General features: G+C 46.2%; 1 protein-coding gene across 2 annotated transcripts in view; it reads left to right on the top strand.

Annotated features, from left to right (window-relative positions):
* The first annotated feature begins 17,439 nt into the window (after positions 1-17,439).
* SCAF4 (SR-related CTD associated factor 4) overlaps positions 17,440-22,143 on the top strand; it is a 72,521-nt gene continuing 67,817 nt past the window's right edge. Inside the window, exon 1 of one of the 2 annotated variants that reach the window (XM_075910686.1) lies at positions 17,440-17,762. In XM_075910686.1, coding sequence (XP_075766801.1) covers positions 17,733-17,762 — 30 coding nt within the window. In that variant the 5' untranslated portion in view covers positions 17,440-17,732. The remainder of the gene's footprint in view (positions 17,763-22,143) is intronic. The other variant, XM_075910691.1, reaches the window with a different exon arrangement.

Raw genomic sequence — 22,143 nt, 5'->3', positions numbered from 1 at the left:
GAATCATCATGGATAGTTCTCTGAAGACGTCCAGGCAGTGTGCAGCGGCAGTCAAAAAAGGAAACAGGATGTTAGGAATAATTAAAAAAGGGATAGAGAATAAGATGGAGAATATCTTCTTGCCCTTATATAAATCCATGGTACGTCCACATCTTGAATACTGCGTACAGATGTGGTCTCCTCATTTCAAAAAAGATATACTGGCATTAGAAAAGGTTCAGAGAAGGGCAACTAAAATGATTAGGGGTTTGGAACGGGTCCCATACGAGGAGAGATTAAAGAGACTGGGACTTTTCAGCTTGGAAAAGAGGAGACTAAGGAGAGATATGATAGAGGTCTATAAAATCATGAGTGGTGTGGAGAAAGTGAATAAGGAAAAGTTATTTACTTGTTCTCATAAGAACTAGGGGCCACCAAATGAAACTAATGGGCAGCAGGTTTAAAACAAATAAAAGGAAGTTCTTCATACAATGCATAGTCAATCTGTGGAACTCCTTGCCTGAGGAGGTTGTGAAGGATAGGACTATAACAGGGTTTAAAAAAGAACTAGATAAATCCATGGAGATTAAGTCCATTAATGGCTATTAGCCAGCATGGGTAAAGAATGGTGTCCCTAGCTTCTGTTTGTCAGAGGGTTGAGATGGATGGCAGGAGAGAGATGGCTTGCTCATTACCTGTTCGATTCACTCCCTCTGGGGCACCTGGTATTGGTCACTGTTGGCAGACAGGGTACTGGGCTGGATGGACCCAGTATGGCCATTCTTATGTTCTTATGACTTACACCTAGCTGGAAGAACCTCATTTCAGAAAGTGCTGCTCACTGTCATATCCCTTGTAAGAAATATGAATCTAGGTATTGCTGTTTAATAAAAAAATGTAGTCGTACAAAGACAAGGATTCTTTATTTGTGACCTACAGATATTGGTTGCACAGAAATTCATATACCATGGCAACAGACACATTTGCCAACTACAATTAATGCTGAGGCAGGAATCATTACCAAGGTAATTCAAGGTGGCAAGTAAACAATTCCTAGCTGAATACGTTACACACATTATTGGGGCTTGTGATGGGTTGGATCACAGAGGTCCCCTTGGGATTGTCACCTGCTGTGCTGATCAAGCCACTTATGCCCACCTTCCTGCATGTGGGGCTGTCCTGCTGGGTCAAAAGCTCTAGTCCCCTCTAGCTAAGACACAGAGTTGGGGCTACTGCCCCCTTGCAAACCAACACAGATAATGAACCAGCTCAGCTCTGGGAGGACTCAACTATAAGGCCCAGGAACACAGCCCACAAAAGAGAACCAAAACTCCCAATAAATCCTCCATCTTACTCTGTATAAAAGTTTTATGCAGAGAAAACTCATAAAGATTTCTACCTCCTTTATCAAAGAAAGAGAGAGATGCACATTGGTTGCTCCCTCTCGGGTAACAATTATTTAAACTGAGCTTGATGTTTTATTAAGTATACAAAGCAGGGTTTAAATGATTGCAAGTGAAAATAGTCAAATAAAATAAAGTTACTAAGTTTAAATAAACAAAGGATGCCAGCTAATTCTAAGACACTAAAAAACTTGTAACATGCAAATTATTTCCCTAAACAGTGGTTCTCATCTCAGACCAGTGTTGATCTTTTCTGAACTGGACCCTGCAGCTTTGCTTTCACGTTTTTGCTATTGTTGTTTGTTTCCAGGTTTTTTCATGTGTTTCCTCTTAGGCTGTGTCTAGACTGCAGGCATCTTTCGAAAGAGCCTCTTTCGAAAGAGCGCGTCTAGACTACAATGCGCGGATCGAAAGATCGATCCGCTATTTCGAAAAAGAGCGTCCAGACTGCCGGACGCTCTTTCGAAATTGAAAGCCGCCCGGAACTGCTTCTTCCAGGGCATGGGGGCAGCATTTCCTTCCGGGTGCTGCCTGCCTGCCCTTTGCAGAGACGCGTGGTGAGAGGGACACTCCTGAACACCCGTTGCTCTGCTCCTGCAGCTGCCTTTGCTGTCCCTCGAGGAATTTTGCAAGGCACTGCAGTGCTGCTTTGGAGTGCTCAGCTTCCTGGGACACCCCAGCAGCTTTTTTCTTTTGAGGTTTTTCTGCTTGCAGACCCTTATTTGTGGCATGGAGCCAGAGCTGCCCCTGGGCAGGCGAGGGCCCCATACCACCATACTGCAGCTGTTGCTGCATCTTCGTGAGACAATCATGAGGCTCCTTCCCGAGCTGGACCCAGACCAGAGGGACGAGGGGTTCCCCCGTCCGGCAGCCACACTGCCCTTGCCTCCGAACTTTTTCGTGGACAGGCGTGTTTGGAAGTTTGACACCAGCTCTGACTGGTGGGACCGGCTCGTGATGGAGATCTGGGATGACCAAGACTGGCTACGGAACTTCCGCATGAGAAAGACCACTTTCCAGGAGCTCTGTACCTGGCTCGCCCCTGCTCTGCAACGGCAAGACACGCACCTGCGGCCCGCCATCCCCCTGGAAAAGAGGGTCGCCATTGCCCTCTGGAAGCTGGCAACCCCCGACAGCTACCGCTCCGTGGGACACCAATTTGGAGTGGGGAGATCTACTGTCGGGGCCGTCTTGATGGAGGTAAGTCATTGTCTGGGGACAGTCACAGTTTGGGGTGGGGGGAAGGGAGACTGTCAGGAAGGGCCAAGTGGAGTGGGAGTGGGAGGGAGCTCCTCCACTCACCCTGAATTGTGGGGGGGGGGGGGTTCTGAGGAGGGGATTCCCGGGCTGTTTGAGAGGGAAGGTGGGCGGTGGGTTCTCCTCCTAAGACATAAGGACACTTCTAACACTTTGTTGTCTGTCTCGTTCTGCAGGTGGTGAGGGCCATCAATTCGGAGCTGCTCAACAGGCTCATCTGTCTACCGGATCTGGACAGCGTCATGGCCGGCTTTGCTGCCCTCGGCTTCCCCAATTGTGGAGGAGCGCTCGATGGGACACACATTGCCATCCGTGCACCGCCCCATCGAGCAGCCCAATTCATCAATAGAAAGGGCTACTTTTCTATGGTCCTCCAGGCCCTGGTCGACCATCGTGGACAGTTTTCGGACATTTGTGTTGGGTGGTCAGGGCGGGCACACGATGCCCGCATCTTCAGAAACTCGTACCTGTACCGGAGGCTTCAGGCAGGAACATTTTTCCCCCATCGCCAGTTTGCGGTTGGGGATGTGCACATGCCGGTGTGCATAGTGGCTGATGACGCCTATCCCCTGATGCCGTGGCTGATGAAGCCCTACACCGGCCACCTGGATGCGAGCAAGGAGCAGTTTAATGCTCGCCTTAACCGGGCTCGCAACCAGGTGGAATGTGCGTTTGGTCGTTTAAAGGGCAGATTCCGGTGCTTGCTCACACGCCTCGACATGGGGGAGACCAACATCCCCGAGGTGGTGGCCGCGTGTTGCGTCCTCCATAACCTCGTGGAGAGGAAAGGGGAGGCCTTCCTACTAGGGTGGGGGAGAGCTGCTGATGCCCAGGAGAGGCTCTTTGCCCAGCCCCGGACAGCTGCCATCCGCCAGGCTCACCGGTCTGCAGTTGGCATCCGGGAGGCCCTCCGGGAGCAATTCTCCAGTGGAGGCCACTGAGTGCACTGAGGGGCTTCTGCCTGGGGACTGGGCCCTGGCCCCCAATAGAAGCTTCCCTCCACAACCCATCTCCTGACCCAGTTTGGACACATCACTTACACCAGGGTGTGTTTCAAAATAAAATGTTCTCTTTACTTATTTATAATTTTGTACATATTATCAAACAATGTGGCAAACATAACAAAAATTTTTTTCATTTTTGTTGTTGCCAAACTATATACAATAAACAAACAGTTCCTTTAACCCTTTGTTTGTGCTTTAACTGGGGTGATGGGGGTGATTGAAACCTGGAGGGGGGAAGGGGACTGGAAACCTAGAGGGGGGAAGGGGATCAGGTTGAACGGGGCTTGGCAGATTTCCCTTTCCTGCCTGGGCCTCGTGTTTGGGGTGCTCCCCGGCTACGGGATCGGGTGATGCACCTGTCGGTTGGCTGGCTGCTGGGGGGCTCTTGGGACGTGGAAGCCTGGGGGAGAGGAGGGCCAGGGGGAGAGAGGGGCTGGGGAGCTGGGGGGGCTGGGGGAGAGGGAGGTCCAAGGGGGGAAAGGGCTGCTGTTGTGGAAGGGGGGTTTGGTGGGGTGGGGTCATGGGGTGCTGGAGGAGCAGGACCAGGCACAGCAGCAGGCAAGCCGCTGACCTCCCTCAGGGTGGCGTACAGCACCGTGCGCTGCAGGACCAGCTCATTCATGAGCCGATCACGCCACCGCTCCTCTGCCTCCGCCCTCTGTAGCAGGATGGCGTTCTGCTCCTGCACAGCCTCGACGTGCTGCCGGAGGATGTCGGCGTAGACACGCCTGTGTCTGCGGCTCCCATGTCTCCGAGGTGGAGATGGAGATGGAGGTGGGGCTGGGGTGCTGAGGCCCTCTTCCACGGCTGGTCCGGCTGTGGAGGAAAAGAAGAAGACACAATCAGTCCTATAAACTGGACTCTGTAGCACTTACAATACTAACAGGATGGTTTATTAGGGGATGAGCTTTCCAGGGCCAGACCCACTTCCTCAGATCAGAGTAACTCGGCTACATTTCTATCACAATCAGTCATGTGTGCAACAGCTGTCCAAAAGGGCATGCCCTCTCCCTTGAGACAGGGGAAGCAGACATTCTGAAGGTCACACTGTGTGAGTGTGTGTGTGTGTGACCTGGGCATCAGCCTGAGCATGACAGGTTTCCCTTGTGCATCACCCACTGTGCACCCACCCACCTACCTCCCCCCCCCGGGTGTGACACAAACTCACTGTACTCACCTGCTGCTTCCTCTCCCGTGCCAGATGACACCTGGGAGGCCTCAGAGGTCTGGGTGACTGGCTCCAGGGTGAGGGTCGCCGTCTTCTCGGTGTCCTCCTCCTCTGGGCCCATGTCCCCGTCTCCAGACTGCTGTAGCTCCCGCTCTGGAGCGTCCACCACCGGGTCTGCCAGTCCGGACTGCACGAACCTCCGTGGTGTGCGTGCTTCTGCACTGCCACCCAGGATCTGGTCCAGCTCTGGGTAGTAGGGGCAGTAGTGGGGGGCTGCCCCAGACCGGGAGCTCTCCTCCCTGGCTTTGGCGTAGCCCTGCCGCAGCTCCTTCACTTTGGAGCGCACCTGGTCCTGGGTGCGGGGGTAGTGGCCCTTCTGGGCCAGGGCTTCAGCCATGCGGCCATAAATGTCAGCGTTTTGCCGCCGGCTTTTGAGGGCCTGTAAGGCCTCCTCCTCTCCCCACGGCTCCAGCAGGCTCTTTATCTCTGTGCCGGACCAGGATGGTGCCCGGCGCTTGGAGCCCTTAGCTGGGTCCCCAGAAGGCTTGGAGGAAGGGCCAGGACGCTCTTGGGGCTGTGACATGCTGCAGCAAGGTCGCCGTGTGCTCTGGCTCCTTGTCTGCAACAAGTGGCTGTGAGGGTGCGCCTGTCCCTTTAAGGAATGGCTGCAGCCAGGAACCACAGACGTGCAACCCATGGCCCAGATTGTCCACCAGGGCTTGTTCCTGGAGGCCAATAATTTCGAAAGAAAGGGCTCCCCCCGTCCAGACTCACGTTCTTTCGACAGATCTCCCTCGAAAAAGGCGTTCTTCCTCGTGAAATGAGGTTTACCGCCGTCGAAAGAAAAGCCGCATTCTTTCGATTTAATTTCGAAAGAACGCGGCTTGAGTCTGGACGCAGGGGAAGTTCTTTCGAAAAAAGGCTACTTTTTTCGAAAGAACCCCTGAGTGTGGACACGGCCTTAGAGTGGGAAGGCAATTTCAAAAAGCTAGTTGAAGACAAAGACATGCTTGCTTTCCATTGCTTAAATAGACTTTTCCCCATGGCAGCAATCCTTTGTTCAGTCTCCCCCTTTGCACGGAAAAGTACCAGAGTCAGGACGGATTTCAGTATCAAGTGGTGTGATCACATGACTTTTTAAGACCAACCACAGTCTAGGCTTACAGGAAAAATAAAACCATTCTCAAGTCATTGGTATGAGTATTGAGCCAGTAAGTTCTCAAAATGGTCAAAGTGGTGCTCATTAGCACATTTAGAATTAAAAACAGGTTCACATTTCATATTCCTAACTTCACATACAAGAATGATACATGCACAAAAATAGGATATGCAGATTCAGCTCATTGTTATTTTTAAAATAATGTGTTACATGACCTGTTTTACAGAAAGCATCTTTGAGTTATATATATTTATATTCATAAGCTAATGTTCATAAAGCGGGTGTCTGTGTGTGACAGGGCTCGTTATCAAAATGCTACTTCAAATCCTCTCTGATTTGAATAGCTCTCATTGAGCCCCTCTAACTGCTCTTGTGTCTGGCTCTTGATGCTCCAACCCAGGGAAACTTTTCCCGCTTGGTGTCACAAATGTTATATAGAACACAGCAGGTTGCTATGACTATGGGAACATTTTTCTCACTGAGGTCTAGCTGGCCAAAAAAGCAATACCAGCAATACTTTAATCTGCCAAATGTGCATTTTACACCTGCTGACTTTGTTGTTGAAATACTCCTTGCTCTTGTCAGAGCGATGTAAGGGAGGAATAAGGGATAGGCTGGATCTCCCAGGATCATTATGGACATTGCCACATCCCCTGTTGGAACTACCAGCAACTGCAATATCATAGAAAAGAAGACCTTTCAGTATGTGCACTCCATCACAAGATGGTCTGGGACCAAAATTGGAATACACGAGCCATCTATTACCCTGCCACAGTTAAGGAATCCCACTAGACAAAGCCATGCACTATTGTCTAGAGTCACAGTCCTTTGTAGCAGGAGGCAATTAATGGCCCTGCACACTTGCATCATTGCAACCTCCATGTTGACTTCCAACTCCAAACTGATCTGTGACTGACTAGTAGCAGTCTGCCAGTTTCCACACAGCCTCCACACAGCTATCACCCACGCTTTTCTATCATTAGGGCAGCTCTGTTCTAGTGCCCTTTCACCACAGGGTGGAAATAAGTTCTGCACACAATTAACAGAAGGTGACTATGTACATGCATACTGGTTTTGGTATTTACTTTAGATGATAGGATTTCAGGAAATCCTGCTCAAGAACCTTAGACCCCCATGAATTGCACCAGTAAATGAGAATGACAGTGATAACAATGCCTCAGGGGATAACTGCTCTGAATCAAATAACTCATCACAGTAACAATCAAAGACAGATATGGAGAACTGAGAAAAACCCTGTGAAAATAACATTTTTATTATTATCATCAATCATTTTATTTGTCAGTAATGACTTACAATGTTCATAATGATTTGAAAGACACTAATGAAAGCTTATGTTATCAGGACCTTGCAGGATTAGGACCCAATAATGTTACTTTGCAAAGAAAAAAGAGGAGAACTATATCAGTCAATGCTAATGTAAACTGAAGATCAATGAGGCAGAAAGTTGCATTATGGTAGAAAATAACAGCAAACATGCCAAAGGCAAAGAAACATTTCAGAAATAAATAAGCTTGGGTAAAGAACTTGGCCCTACAGCTGCTGATGAAATATGAGTAAAAGTCATGAAGCATCAACAATTTTTCTATTACATCAGATAACCGTGATTTATGTATCGCATATTCACTCGCAGGTATCTATATATCTTTTTTTAGTGTAATCATCCCAGTGCTAGTAGCAGACTGAAACTGTGTTAAAAAACCATGTACAAGAGTGAACGGGGGGAAAGGGGAAATCCTATGCTTCCAAAACACAGATGAAAACTACATCAAAATAAAAGAAAAAAGTTAAAATTATAAAACACATGGCATTAAGGCCATGTAAAATTTCCATATTAGATTTCCAGCTCGTTGAGCTATTTGTGTAATACCTGACTTAGTAGGGCCCAGTTTGATTATGATCTTAGGTGCTATCACAATATAAATGTTAAATGATAATAAAAGTGCCATGAGTTTTTTACAGGCAGATTGGGTCACAAGTAAAGCAAATATTCCAGACCAGTGCAGATAAATCTTTTATGCTATACCATATGATCGTGTATTCTATAACAGTGTAACATATGTGTCACACTGGTTATGTTCTCCAGATCTGAGGAAGAGCTCTGTTAAGATCAAAATCTTGTTCCTTTAACCACCAGAAGTTAGTCTAATAAAAGATATTACTTCACCTACCTCATAACTCTTATGTATGTGTAATATCTACCATTCTTGATGTTTTACACATTTTGGTACTGACCCTACAAAACCTAAAATATACATTTAACTTTATACAAATAAGTAGTCCAAAGACTTCAATGGAACTATTTTTATATGCAAAGTTGAGAATATGCTTTACAACAGAGGTGGGAGCGGCGAGGAGTCCTGTGGCACCTTATAGACTAACTGAAGTGTAGGAGCATAAGCTTTCGTGGGCAAAGACCCACTTTGTCAGATGCATGAAAGAAGTGGGTCTTTGCCCATGAAAGTTAATGCTCCTACACTTCAGTTAGTCTATAAGGTGCCACAGGACTCCTCGTCGCTTTTGCAGATTCAGAATAACACTGCTACCCCTCTGATACTTAACAGAGGTGGGGACCTTTTTTGGGTGGGGACCTCTGACCCACTGAAAAATCAGTTGCGGCCACACACAAGTAAGAAATGGGAGAGGGGCTGGAGTGCCAGCACAGAGTTCCCAATGCTGGGGAGGCCATGAGCCTCGGAGCCAGATAGAGGCAAGTTGGGGGCCGCATCCAACCCCCAGGCCTGAGGTTTCTCAGTCCTGCTTTACAATAAGCAGGAACCAGACCTTAGTGTTTTGATCTGTTCAGATCTCTGAAACATATAGGAGGGTTTTTTTCATTGTTGGCTTTCTGCTATTAAATTATACTGAGACCTGTATAACTTACAAAAATAAAGTTAACAATAGAATATGAGTTTATTATTCTTATAATTTTGTATATAAACAGCCCCCTTCTCACACCAATTGGAGTACTGAAAAAGCAATTATAGCATACCTGACCATTATTATAGCTGGAAAAAATTAAGAAACAACAAATAGTATTGCAGCACCTTAGAGACTAACAAAAATGTAGATGGTATCATGAGCTTTTGAAGGCACAACCCACTTCTTCAGATGAATAGAGTTTACGGGATCAGTCCAGTTTTCAAATAAATAGCACAGAGAGGAGATGGGGGAAGGAAAGAGGAGGATAAAGAAGAAAAAAGGGGAAAGAAATTGTCAGAGTGTCCATGCTGAATGAAGCTGATAAGTATACTTAGTACCCACTTTAAGTATCCTTTGTTTGTTTTTTTATGTCATTAGGTTGTGGAATGTAGTGGGCCATCCTGCCAATGTCTTTGTTTAGACTTCTGTTGTAGGAATCAAACTTGTAAATGAAATTAAGTTCTGTAGCTTCCCTGTCCAGCTGGCTTTTGAAATTGGTTTGAAATTATATGGTGACTTTGAGATCCATTAATGAGTGCCCAGGCAAGCTAAAATGTTCCCCAACAGGTTTCTGTGTTTTGCCTTTTCAGATGTCTGATCTGTGTCCATTAATTTTTTCGCATAGAGACTGTCCAGTTTGGCCAATATACGTGGCAGAGGGACTTTGCTGGCACTTGATGGCATAAATCCCATTAGTGGATGTACAGTTATACAAGCCTCTGATGTGGTGGTTTACGTGGTTAGGTCCTATGATGATATCACCTGTATAGATGTGTGCACAGAGTTGGCATCGGGGTTGATTGCAGGGATGGGTTCCTGGATGTGTACGATGAAGGTGTGGTGCATGGTTATTGGAAATAATTTGTTTGAGGTTAGGATGGCTGTTTGTAAGTAAGGATTGGCCTGTCCCCCCAAGGCTTGTTAGAGTGAGAGGTCACTTTCCAGGACAGGTTGTAGATTGTTGATAATGCATTGGAGGGGTTTAAATTAGGGGCTGTAGTTGATGACAAGTGGCTATTACAGTTGTAACAGCTCCTCTATTCTTGAGGGTCAGTGCTATAAATCTAGTAAAATGAGAACTTTGAAGAACATCCCAAGTTCAAAGTTCTAAGCCATTAAACAACCTCCACCTAGCAAATAGTAGCTACCAAAAGAGGAGTTTTGCAAAGGTATATGGAGGGGAGCGCAAAAGAAAAACATACTTAACAAACATACTCTAAACTTAGGCCATTAATCCCAAGGGCACCATTTTGGGAGGGTAGTGGGACACCAACCTTGAGCTCCAGGACATGGCTTGCTTTTCATCCTATTCTCTGGATGCTGAAGGAGTGAGGGGAAAGTGCTTGCATTCCATGCATTCCTCTCATACCTGGCAGGTGAGCTTCCTTCACCCATCTTCTCTGTTGGAGTCTTCAGTCTTCCTCTCAGTGTCTTTGTTGCTTGTAGCTGGTGGGGGCAGGAGAAAGGCCAAGCACTGGCCCATTATGTTTAGTTTTATAATCTTAGTCCATGTGCATGGAGAACACAAGTCCAGGCATGTCTGATGGGCATTGCTGAGTCCCCAAGCAAGGTTGAGCAATTCTCCTTTGTGTGGCAGGAGAGTAATTGAATTGCAGCTCCCTTGCTGGACAATGGCTGTTAATAGTTGTTTGACATCTGCCTTGGTGTTGGTTACTTGCTTTGCTGTTGTCTCTAGGAAGCTAATATGGCTGATTCCCCAAATTACATAGCATGTTTTAGTGACTATTATACAACACAATCGCATAACTTCATGTGCATTAAACATATACATATTTAGATAAAAAATGACTTTCACCACATCATAAACTTTCCCCTGATACCTTACATGGCATGCTTTATATGCAAAATAGATAAGGAATAGGGCGGTTACAGGTGTTTCCTCAAGGTATAGAATGTCACAGGAAGGTCCTCTTGGACCAGCGACTGGTTAAAAGATAGGAAGCAGAGGGTAGGAATAAGTGGTCTGTTTTTACAGTAAAGAGAGGTAAATAGTGGGGTTCCCTAAAGAGCTGTCCTGAGGCATGTGCTGCACATATTAACAAATGACCTGGGAAATGAGGGTGAAAAGTAAACTGGCAAAATTTGTAGATGATACAAAGTTACTCAAGATACTTCACAAAGCTGACTATGAAGAGTTACAAAGTGATTTTACAAAACTGCGTGAATGAGCAAGAAAATGGCAGATAAAAATTAATTTTGACCAAGTACAAAGTAATATGAAATATTGGAAAATGTAATCTCAACTATACACACAACATGACGGTGTCCAAAATAGTTGTTACCACTGGAAAAAGAGATCTTGGGCTCATTGTGGATAGTTCTCTGAATATATCTGCTCAATATGTAGCAGCAGTCAAAAAAACAAACAAAACATTAGGGGCTATTAGAAATGGATAGATAAGTCAGAAAAAAGTAGCATAATGCCTCTATATAAATCAGGGGATGCAATGAAATGGCAGCAGTTCACCAGCTAGCCCTTGGTAGGATGCCACTGCTATATTTGCTTGCACTTCCACAGATACGGACGATTGCATCTCCCATTGGCTGAGGATTGCTGTTCCAGGCCAATGTGAGCTGCAGGAAGTGGCATTGACTGGGACACCGCATACCACAACTCTCATTGGCCAGGAACAGAAACCTATGGCCAACAGGAGCTGCAATCGTCTGTACCTGTGGAGGCACAGGTAAATATAGCAGTAGCCTGCCAGGGGCTCATCTTGGGGAACTGGAACCAGCCCATGGGCTGGTATTTGCCCATCCCTGATATAAATTCATGATACACCCGCACCTTGAATACTTATGCAATTCTGGTTGCTTCATCTCAAAACCAACACATTATAATTGGAAAAGATATAGAAAAGGATAACAAAAATGTTTAGGGGTATGAAACAGATTTCATACCAGGAAAAATTAAAAAGACTGGGACTGTTCAGCTTAGAAAAGCCATGACTTAATGGGATATGATAGAAGGTTATAAAATCATGAACAACATGAAGGCAGCGAATAGGGAAATGTAACACAAGAACTAGGAGTCACCCAATGATATTAATAGGCAACAGATTTGAAATAAAAGAAAGTACTTTTCCACACCATGCACAGTCAAGCAGAACTTGTTGCCATGGTATGTTGTGAAGGCTAAAGGTATAACTATTTCAAAAAAGACTGCCAGAAGATGGGACAGGGCAGTAGGGGAAGGATCATTTAAAATTGCCTGTTCTGTTGTTTTCCCTCTGAAGCACCTGGCATTGATCACTCTCAGCAGGGCTCGACAAATCATGTAGTCTACTCACCCATGGTGAGTAGATTACAAGCCAGCACAGCCGGCGCCACGCGATCTGTGAATGCGCAGCACGATTTGCGCATGCGCAGCTCGCAGAACCGCGCAGCTGACAAGCACGGCTCACCACCGCTTGATGAGCCCTGACTATCAGACATGGGATACTAGGCTAGTCGGACCAATGGTTTGATCCAGTATGGCCATTCATACTTTCCTAATCTTCCTTTGCTCTCCACAACTGGGTAGTGGACTAACTTCTTCACAGTTTGACTCTAACCCAAGCCTAAGAATGTCAAGATATTTTCATACCTGACCTGAACCAGACACCTGTAGTTGAGTCCCATTGGGCTTGGGACAGGTTGCAGAGTGTTGTGAGGTAATATATTTTACAGGACCAACTTCCTATGATGAAAGAGACAAGCTTTTTGACCTTACACATTTCTCTTCTTTGGGTGTAGGAAAGGTTTCTACAGTCAGGGTATGAGTTTACAATCCAAAAGAGCAGTGGGTATGCAAGGGTCTCAGAGAATCAGTATTGTTCACCCAAGCACTAAATAATCATGAGTTTGTTCCTCCACCCCAAAATGCTGAGATTGGCTTAAAAATCATGAGGTGTTTTTTTTTAAATAAATACTTAATATTGTGTTCTGTTTATTTTCCTTCTGGTTTCTGAGCTCTTAGGGTGCTGTGTCAGCTTTTCTCTTTAACGCTGAAAGCTAAAAAGTTGTTTAAAGAAAGATGTTTAAAAAACGTTGTTTAAAGCTGAGATTCTCTTGTAATCTACTGAACTCGATAAGTTGGAACTTTAAGAAAATGCCAAATATTGTGGAACTCACAATAAAATCATGACAATTAGCAACACCAGAGCATCATGGTAAAAAAAAAGAAGCCCCCATTAAAAAGAATACTATGGGGCACGAAGAACATCCCACTGTGTCTCTGAACAAATGCTGACTTCTCCAGTACACTGGCTGGCATCAATACTTTGCTTGGTAAGTCTATAAAGGCATCCAACAAAAAGTCACAATGAACCTGGGACATTTGACTGGGGCCAAAGAGGCGGGTCTAGCCCTCCCATGAATTTTGTACCAGAGGTCTTTTCACCCTAGCTCCAGAAAAAGCTCTTAACTGCAACACACCCTGAATGTGATAACTAGTGAGATTTATGAGAATTAAATACAGGTTGAATCTCCCAGATCCGGGACTCTCGTGTCCCGCAACATCCAAGGTCTGGCAGGCCATGGATGTTGCTGGACCAAAGAGCCCCAGAAGCCAGGAGCAGGAGCCAGCTGGGAGAACATATGGCTGGGGAGCCCTGGTCCTGGCTGGGGAACCCTGACATCAGGAGGGCCAGGCAGGGAATGGGGAGCCCCCAAACAGCCAGGGAACCCCTGGCATTAGCAGGGCTAGGTGGCAGCTGCAGAGACACATGCCAGGGAACCTCATGGAACCCCCAGCAGGAGCAGGACTGGCCTTGGCAGTGGGGACAGCTGTGGCCAGGTGGCAGTGGGCTGAGGTGGCTGCATGCTCTGAACAGGGAACCCCCCATCACCATCACGCATCAGCAGGACCAGGCAGGGCCAGAGAATTCCCAGTGGGAGTTGGGCCAGGGAATCCCCGGTGGCAGCAGGGCAAGGAGGGGCCAGAGAGCTGGCTGGCGAACCTCAGGGAGACCCAACGGCAGCCAGGCCAGTGGCATTTGAATGGGGCTGGTGGTGGCCAGCCAGCCAGCAGGGCAACTCTGGCAGCAGTGAGCTGGGCTACAAGGTGGGAACCCCTGGGAGAGGAGCCCCAGGGAGAGGAGCCAGGAAGTGGGGCAGCCAGAAGGGAAGCACTGACCTTCCCTGGTCCAGCAAACTCCCTCGTTTGGGACTGCTCATGTCCCAAGGGTGCCGGGCCAGGGAGGTCCAACCTTTAAGTTTTCTCCCCTAGAGGTTGTACTGGGATTGGTGCTGTTCAACATATTCATAAATTATCTGGAAAAAAGGGTAAACAGTGAGACAGCAGAATTTGCAGATGATACAAAATTTATTCAACATAGTCAAGTCCACAGCAGCCTGCAGAGTTACAAAAGGATTTCACAAAACTGGGTGACTGGGCAACACAAAGGAAGATGAAATGTAATGTCTATAGCAAAATATAATCCCAAATATATATACAAAAATAATGGGGTCTAAATTAGTTGAACCCATCAATAGAGAGATCTTGGAATCATTCTGGGTAGTTCTCTGAAGATACCTGCTTCATTACTAATGGCAATCAAAAAAGCTAACAGACTACTCAGACTCGTTAGGGAAGGGTCAGTTTATAAGAGAGAAAAATATACTCACTCTATATAAATCCACGGCACAGCTATATATTGTATACTCTATGCAGCTTTGGTCACTCCATCTCAAAAAAGATACAGTGGATTTGAAAAAGGTATTGAGAAGGGCAACAGAAATTATTAGGAGTATTGAAGACATTCCATATGAGGCGAGATTAAAAATAATGCGACTTTTCATCTTGGAAAAGAGATTATTAAGGAGGGGATATGACAAAGTTCTATGAACTGTGTAGAAAAATTGAATAAGAAAGTGTTATTTACTCCTTGAAATAACACAAAAACTAGGAGTCATCATATGAAATTAAAGGTAGGATTTAAAACAACCAAAAGAAAGTATTTCTTCACAGCCAACCAGCGGAACTTTTACCAGAGAATGTTCTAAAGGCTAAGACTGTAACAGGGTTACAAGGGTTCAAAAAAGAATGAGATACATTAATAGAGAATAGATCCTTCAACAGCTATTCATCAAGATGGGTAAGGATCCAGCACCATGTTCTGCATGTCCCTCAGACTCTTTGCCAGAAGCTGAGAAAGAGTTATGGGCTGAATCACTCAATGACTGCTTGTTGTGCTCATTCCTTCTGAAGCACCTGGCAGTAGCTACTGTTAGGAGACTGGGCTAGATGGACTTTGGTCTGACCCAGTATGGCCATTCTGATGTTCTTATAGAGAAGCCAGGCTTCATGAACTGGGCTTGTTTAGTTTGGAAAAAAGAAGATTAAGGGGGGACATGATAGCGGTTTTCAAATATCTAAAAGGGTGTCACAAGGAGGAAGGAGAAAATTTGTTCTTCTTGGTTTCTGAGGACAGGACAAGGAGTAATGGGCTTAAAGTGCAGCAAGGGAGGTTTAGATTGGACATTAGAAAAAAATTCCTAACTGTCAGGGTGGTCAAATATTGGAATAAATTGCCAAGGGAGGTGGTGGAATCTCCCTCTCTGGAGATATTTAAGAACAGGTTAGATAGACATCTGTCAGGGATGGTGTAGACGGAGCTTGGTCCTGCCTTGAGGGCGGGGGGCCGGACTCGATGACCTCTCGAGGTCCCTTCCAGTCCTATGATTCTATGATTCTATAAGTTTTGAACCCAGATATATCTGCCCCTGCTGTAACCTACTAGATCCCACCTCTCTCCCAGAGCTCAGATAGAACCCATTATTTCCAATGGAGTCTCTCTCTCTCTCTCTCTCTCTCTAGTTAGTGACAAAGTAAGAATATATTACAATTCTAAACCTAACATTGTCCCTTAATTTTTAGATGAGTAGCCATGTTTGGCTGTAACTGAAAAGAAAAAGTCTTGCAGTACCATCTACATTTTTTGTTAGTCTCTAAGGTGCTGCAAGACTATTTGTTATGTTTAATGTCCCTTAAGAGATTTATCACAAGATGTCAGAACATGTTATAATTAGAACTGAGTGGGTCTAATATTTGTCTTTCTTTTGTATAGAATTTAGACACAGGGCTCCTGTCAGCTAACTGCTAAAATATCTCACAAATATCTAGTTTTCTCAAGTGCCTATGTAGCACCTGAAATCATGGTTAAAGCCCACACCCCTGGACTTATATCACTATTGAAAAAGAGCCTTTCCTCACAATTTATTCATTATTACTTGGTAGACACAGAATGGGCCTCCAGTGTAGTTTGGGAATCCCAAAAGTACAAATATTTCTCTGGAACCTCAAAGACTGACAAATTTATTGGGGCATAAGCTCAGAGGCCTAGTGAGGATGTTGTGTGCCCGGGAGCAAATGAAAAATTTGTGGCTCCCGCCATGCAGTGGGGCCTGGAACCTGGCACATAGCTAAGCCCAACCCTGGGGGTATGGGGGAGCTTGTACTGGGTCTTCCCCCACCCCCTCTAGTTTAGGGCTGGGCTCCTGCATGCTCTAACCCACCGGTGGAGATGGAGGAGGCTTGGGCTGGGGGCGGAGAGGTGGGAAGGAGGTTCCAGCAGGCAGCAAGGGGCAGAGTAGGACCAGGCAAGCCAAAGGATGACAGGGGGAATGGACGGGGACTAAATTGGTGTCCACCTAGCATGGTGCCCTCCCCCCCACCTCCTCTTGCTATGCCACTGCATAAGCTTTAGTAGAAGGCAGCTCGCTTAATCAGATGGAAGTGAGTTGCATCCCACAAAAGCTTATGCCCTAATAAATGTGTTAGTCTTTAAAGTGCCACAGGACCCCCTCCTTGCTGAAACAGACTAACATGGCTATCCCTTTGAAAAAAATCTCATTGCATGCACCGATACTGCATCTGGAGCCTGAATTTAGCTACACAAGTTGAGATAAGCAAATTTTGTGGCTTATTTTGAGTTAATTTCAAAACAGCTTATTTTGAAATTTGGCATTGTCTACACAGTGCCAAATTTTGAAACAGAGCACTCTTCTGAAACATCCCTTACTCCTCAAGGAACAAGGTTTATCGGGACTTCGGAATAGCGAGCCCATTCTATATCATAATAATGGGCTTGCTCAAAAGACATGGAATTGCTATTTCGTGGTCCTTCCAGTATCCGCAGTGTAGCCTCCTTGAGACCCTGGGCACTGTGCTCCCCTTACAGCCCCCCCCCCACAGTATTTCAGGTATTGCACGGCAAGCCTCCAGCCCGGTCAGCTCTTAGGGGTGCCCCAAATGCTCCAGCCACTGGCCACCACGCATCTGGCTAGAGCCACCTTCCTCAGGGCGCTTGCCAGGCTCTACAGACCCTGGGACACGGCCAGCGCCCCTTGTGCCCGGGGGGGGGAGGGGAGGGAGGCACTGAGGCCTTTGGCCGGAGAGCGGCCCCCTCTCTCCAACGCTGGGCGGGGGGGGGAGCTTTATCCGCCCGCCCATTTCCCCCGCGCCCAGGGGCGGGGCCGTTGCTGACTTGGCGAGGCTCGGCCGGGATAGTAACACTGGAGGGCTGGTCACGTGGTGTCCCTGCCGCCGCGCCGCGCGCGCTCTCTCCTGTGGGTGGCGCGGGGCCGGGAGGCCTGCGCGATCCCAGGGTGCTGTGCGCGGCGTGGGCTCCCTCCGCCATCCCGCTGGGAGAGACGGTCTGTGCGGGGCCCTGCCAGCGAGACGCCGCCGCTGCCGCCTGCGCGCACAGATCCGCCCGCCCGCCCGCCGCCCGGACATGTTAGCGCGGGGCCCCTGAGCGGGACCGAGCCGCCCCCGCCCCCCGCCGCCGCCGCGGGCACCCGCGCCAGCCGCCGCCAACATGGAGGCCGTGAACGCCTTCAACCAGGAGGTGGGAGCCGGGAGCGCGGCCGGGCCCGGGGAATCGGTTCTTGGGGGGGCCCCGAAGCCGCCATCGCGGCCGCCTGTCCCGCTGCTTCCGGCCCCAGGGCGAGGCCCGGCCCGGGGAGGCCTCCGCGGAGACCCAGGTAGCGCCCGGCCTGCGGCCTCCCCCCGCCCCGCGGCTCTTCAGGCCCTTTGGCTCTGACAGAGGCCGGGCCGCCTCGCGCTGCTTCCCCCCCCCCCCCCGGAGCCGCCAGCGCCGGGTTACGCCGGGCAACCTCCCCCCCCCCCCCCCCCCCCCCGAGAGACACTCAGCGCCTCACGCACAGCGCGGCCGGGCCCGGGCGTTACTCCGGGTGGTTCGCAGCCCAGGCGCCTCGTTCCATGCTAGGGCCGGGGGAGGGAGCAGACACGTGAACGGGCGGCACATAGGCCGGGCTGAACGGGCTGCTCGCGATCGTGCCCGTGTGAGGGAACAGAGCCGCATCTGGGGAAGGGATCAGGTGACAAGACCCGAAAAGAAGCATGTGGCGGGTGGGGAGCAGTAGGGACCAGTTTCCTTTCATGAGACCTGGAAAGCCCTTGTGCCCTCCCCTTTCCTTCACTCTTCTCCCGCCCCCCAGCTGCTACTGCTTGTTGCGACTCTGCCTGAGAACGCTCTAGCTGGGCAATAACATACCAGCGATGGTGTCTTCCAAAGTGAATATCAAAATTGGTCTGATGTCAAAAATCCCCCCCTCCCCCCCAACTTAAAAAGACTCCTTTTGGAGAAAACTTTTATGTAAAGTTTTTGTGCCTAGGATGCACTTTTAAATCATTTAGGTCTGCTCAAGGTGTTAGGTGTAGTGTATTTTCATTGCAAGTAACCTGCTAAATCTAAGCATATCTTACATTTAAGAGTTGCAAGGCCTATTCCAGAACGTTTAATGCATTTTGAAGGTTAGGTTGCTGTGAATGGTTGCAGACCAGAAACAGGAAAAATGGCAGACTGCTCTCATGTGACAAAGTCATGCTGTGTAAAGTTCATTCCTTGCATCTGCTTGTCAGTTGCACTAGACTAATGTATCACAATGAACACCATTATATACCTACTTATCCTCTACTAAATAGTTGACTTCATATTTTTCTCTATATAGTATGATTTTTCTATTCTGTTCATTAGGTTTTCACATTTTTGAAATGATGCATTTAACTCCATAGCTAAGAGGTCAATTTTGTGTGTGAGTTTTAACCAACACCTTTCATTTACATTCAAAATTCCCTATTTTGACAATTGGTAGTTATCCATTTTCCACATTTCAGGTAAGTAAGTGGCTTTTCTTAACAGAAATCTACCAGATTAAATATGTAGAGTTAATTGCTCATATGATGTGCTTTCTACTCTTATTGAGTAGGACAGAAATAGTGTTTACCTATCTAAAGATCAGTAGAGATACTAGTGGTGCTTGTTTCATTCATCACATTTTATTGTGTCTTTGTGCGGATTAATTTTACTGATATTACACAAAATGCTATTCATACAATTATACCTTTTATTTTCTTGAGCCAAATGATTAAGATAAATGTGTTAATTTAGATTACCATCAGTATCTCTTGGTATTCTAAGTAATTTCATTCTGATGTATTCAAAATGGCTATAACTTAAATAACACTTCTGGGTGCCCAAAAATAGTAAACAAATGATACCTGACTCTCCATATATTCTTCCCAGTAAAGAATAAAAAAGAGTACTTTAAATCCTGGAACTGTGCAGAATTTCCCTAAGTTACGTGAAGACTAAAATGTGTTAAAATCTCAGCTGGACACATTTTAATACTATATCCCTGTCAAGTGGCTTATTCACTATGGTTCCAATTCTTCAGTCACTTGTGCATTTGCCTAACCTTTATGCTCAGTGGAATTTACTCATCTGTTCAGTTCAACATTTGGTTTCCTAGCTTTCTTGTGATGCCCACAAGAAATTAGTTTATTTGAAAACTAAATTTAAAAAAAAACCTTTCAAGTCTTAGTCCCTTCTGTGTACTTACCGGTTGGTTCTTTCCTCCATATTTTTATGTTGGATTGTAAACTGATTTGGGGAAACACCAAATTTTCTATGACAACAAGCATATTGTTGGTGCTAGATAAACAATTATTCTGCCTACTATGTTTTTACTGAAATTGCATACTGGTAGTATTTAGTAGCCCTGTAAGGCCTGTATTGCTCCTCAGGTAATTGGTTTGAACAACATACTCCTGAAACAGTAATTCAGATTTAGATTATTTTGTTAAAGTATTCAGTTTTGTATTGTTATGCTTACTATATATTTAATGTGTAAAATGTTGAAGTGCAAAATCTTACTAATACATTTCTTAAGAAAACTGGTGTACCCAAAAGATGACCTTGACACCCATGTAAGAAAAGCAGTAATGCTTCTTTTCCATTGTTCACTTTGGTTATATTTTACTTTGGTGATGTAGCTTTAACTTTGGAATTTAAAAAAAAGTTGACTTAGCAGTTATAATAATAAAGGGCAGGTAGTGCTTGATTTAAAGCTATGTCTATACTAGAAATCCTGTGGTGGCACTGCCAAGCCAACAAGAGGTGTTTTGGCTCTCTGTAGTTAATTTACCTTCCCAAGTAGCTAGATCAATGGAAGAATTCTTCCATTGACCTAACATTAGCTACGCAGGTTAGGTGGACTTAATTACTTCACTGAAGGATGTATATTTTTCACACCTCAAGCTACTGTTGACCTGACTTTTTAGTATAAACCTGGGCTAAGCTTTTGTTCTCAGCCAATGAAAGTAATATAAGAGCCAATAAACTGATTATTGCACAATGTTATATTTCTTTCTCTCTCTCTTTTTTAATATAATATGTATTAAAAAGGTTTTTCAGCTGGGCGATAGAATGATGTCATCACACTTTCTGGCTGCGAAAGCTGCCAGAGAAAGGGGGATTGGTGAGCATAGCAAGCAGTGGGTGCAGTCCCCTCGTGATAATGCTAAGAACGAAGTAGTGTCATCACTCACTTCTATGTGGGATTTAAGGTAGTGATTAGGGATGTAGTAGTGTAGTCAATTGACCGATAAGCAAAAGCATTCTCCCCTGCCCTGTTTCCTCCAGTTCCCCTCTGCCAGTACATTTTTTAGCAGGCTGGCCAGCAGCCTAGCTTCTTGCATTGGATTCAGGACCTATACCTGCTGCAGCTCTGCATTTAAAATGTATTAGGAGGCAGGCAGTCTGTCTCAGTTCCAGCTTGCGCCCAGTCTGGGAGTTCAAATCCACCCCCTGGACAGGAACTACCTCTGGTACAGAGGCAGCAGTGTGGAACGCCAGGGGGCTCCTCTGATGTGGGGCTGGAGCGCACTGGCTGCTGGCCCCACCCCCAGGAGCTATAGAATAGTAGACTAGCCGATAAGAATTCGAGGTTAATTGACTATTCAATTAACCAATATTTAACATCCATAGTTGTGATAAATACACTACCCAAAGCCAGTAACACTTCACTTCCCAAATTGACAGGAATGGATTCTCGGATGGACATTTCTTATTTGTCTACAGCTGTAGCTTAGTTCTTTTATTTATTCATGGACAGTTGATCAGATAATTGAATTTTTGATCTACTATAGCAGCCTTATACTAATTAATTTTGCAACTTCGGTGTATCTTTCCCCTGCACCTCCCAGTCTCTTCACTAGCGATTCACCCGTTACCAGCTAGCATTATTTCCTTACATGAAGAGAACAATATTATAGCACTATATTAGCTCTGCTATAGTTTAAAACAGTTTTCTGTTTAAAGCATTACTCTAAATGCTCTAAAATCCTCATAGTTACTTGGATTGTCTTCAAGTTTGGTTTGCCTTATGGAGTAAGTGATCCAAATTTAGGGAAATTTGGTCATGGTGACTGAGATGCAGTCCCCTCTCCCACCAAAAACAGGTTTTATTAAGGTTGATGGAGTCTGCCAATATATTTTTGTGCAGAGCTGGAAAACCCCAAATGGTTTTCATTGCAGGACATGTATCCCAGCTATTGCAGGGCATTCACTGTGACTTGAGGGGAATGAATTGAAAATATTAGAGAGTTCAGATCTCTAGTTAGGTAGGTGCCTAACATTAAGTTTTATTGATTGTCAAGTTGGATGGTAGCATCAGACACTGGGAGTGGAAAATATAGAGGTGGATGACATAGCAAGAGAGAGGGTTTAGTATTGGGGTTCTGTCTGTCAACCCTACAGTTTCTCCTCTTGTGTGTCCTGTAATCTGGGGAGCCCTACTCTGGAGAGGTTTGACCCTATCCGTACCCTTCCCCTCGGATCTAGGGGACCATGTCCCTCTACAGGATGAGCACCTTTCCTCTTTGAGCAACAATTTAAGGGTCTTTTCTCCCCAAAGAGATCTTAG

This window comes from Pelodiscus sinensis, chromosome 1 (genome assembly GCF_049634645.1).
Source record: "Pelodiscus sinensis isolate JC-2024 chromosome 1, ASM4963464v1, whole genome shotgun sequence".
NCBI lineage: Eukaryota > Metazoa > Chordata > Testudines > Trionychidae > Pelodiscus > Pelodiscus sinensis.
This window is presented reverse-complemented; position numbering and strand designations above follow the sequence as displayed.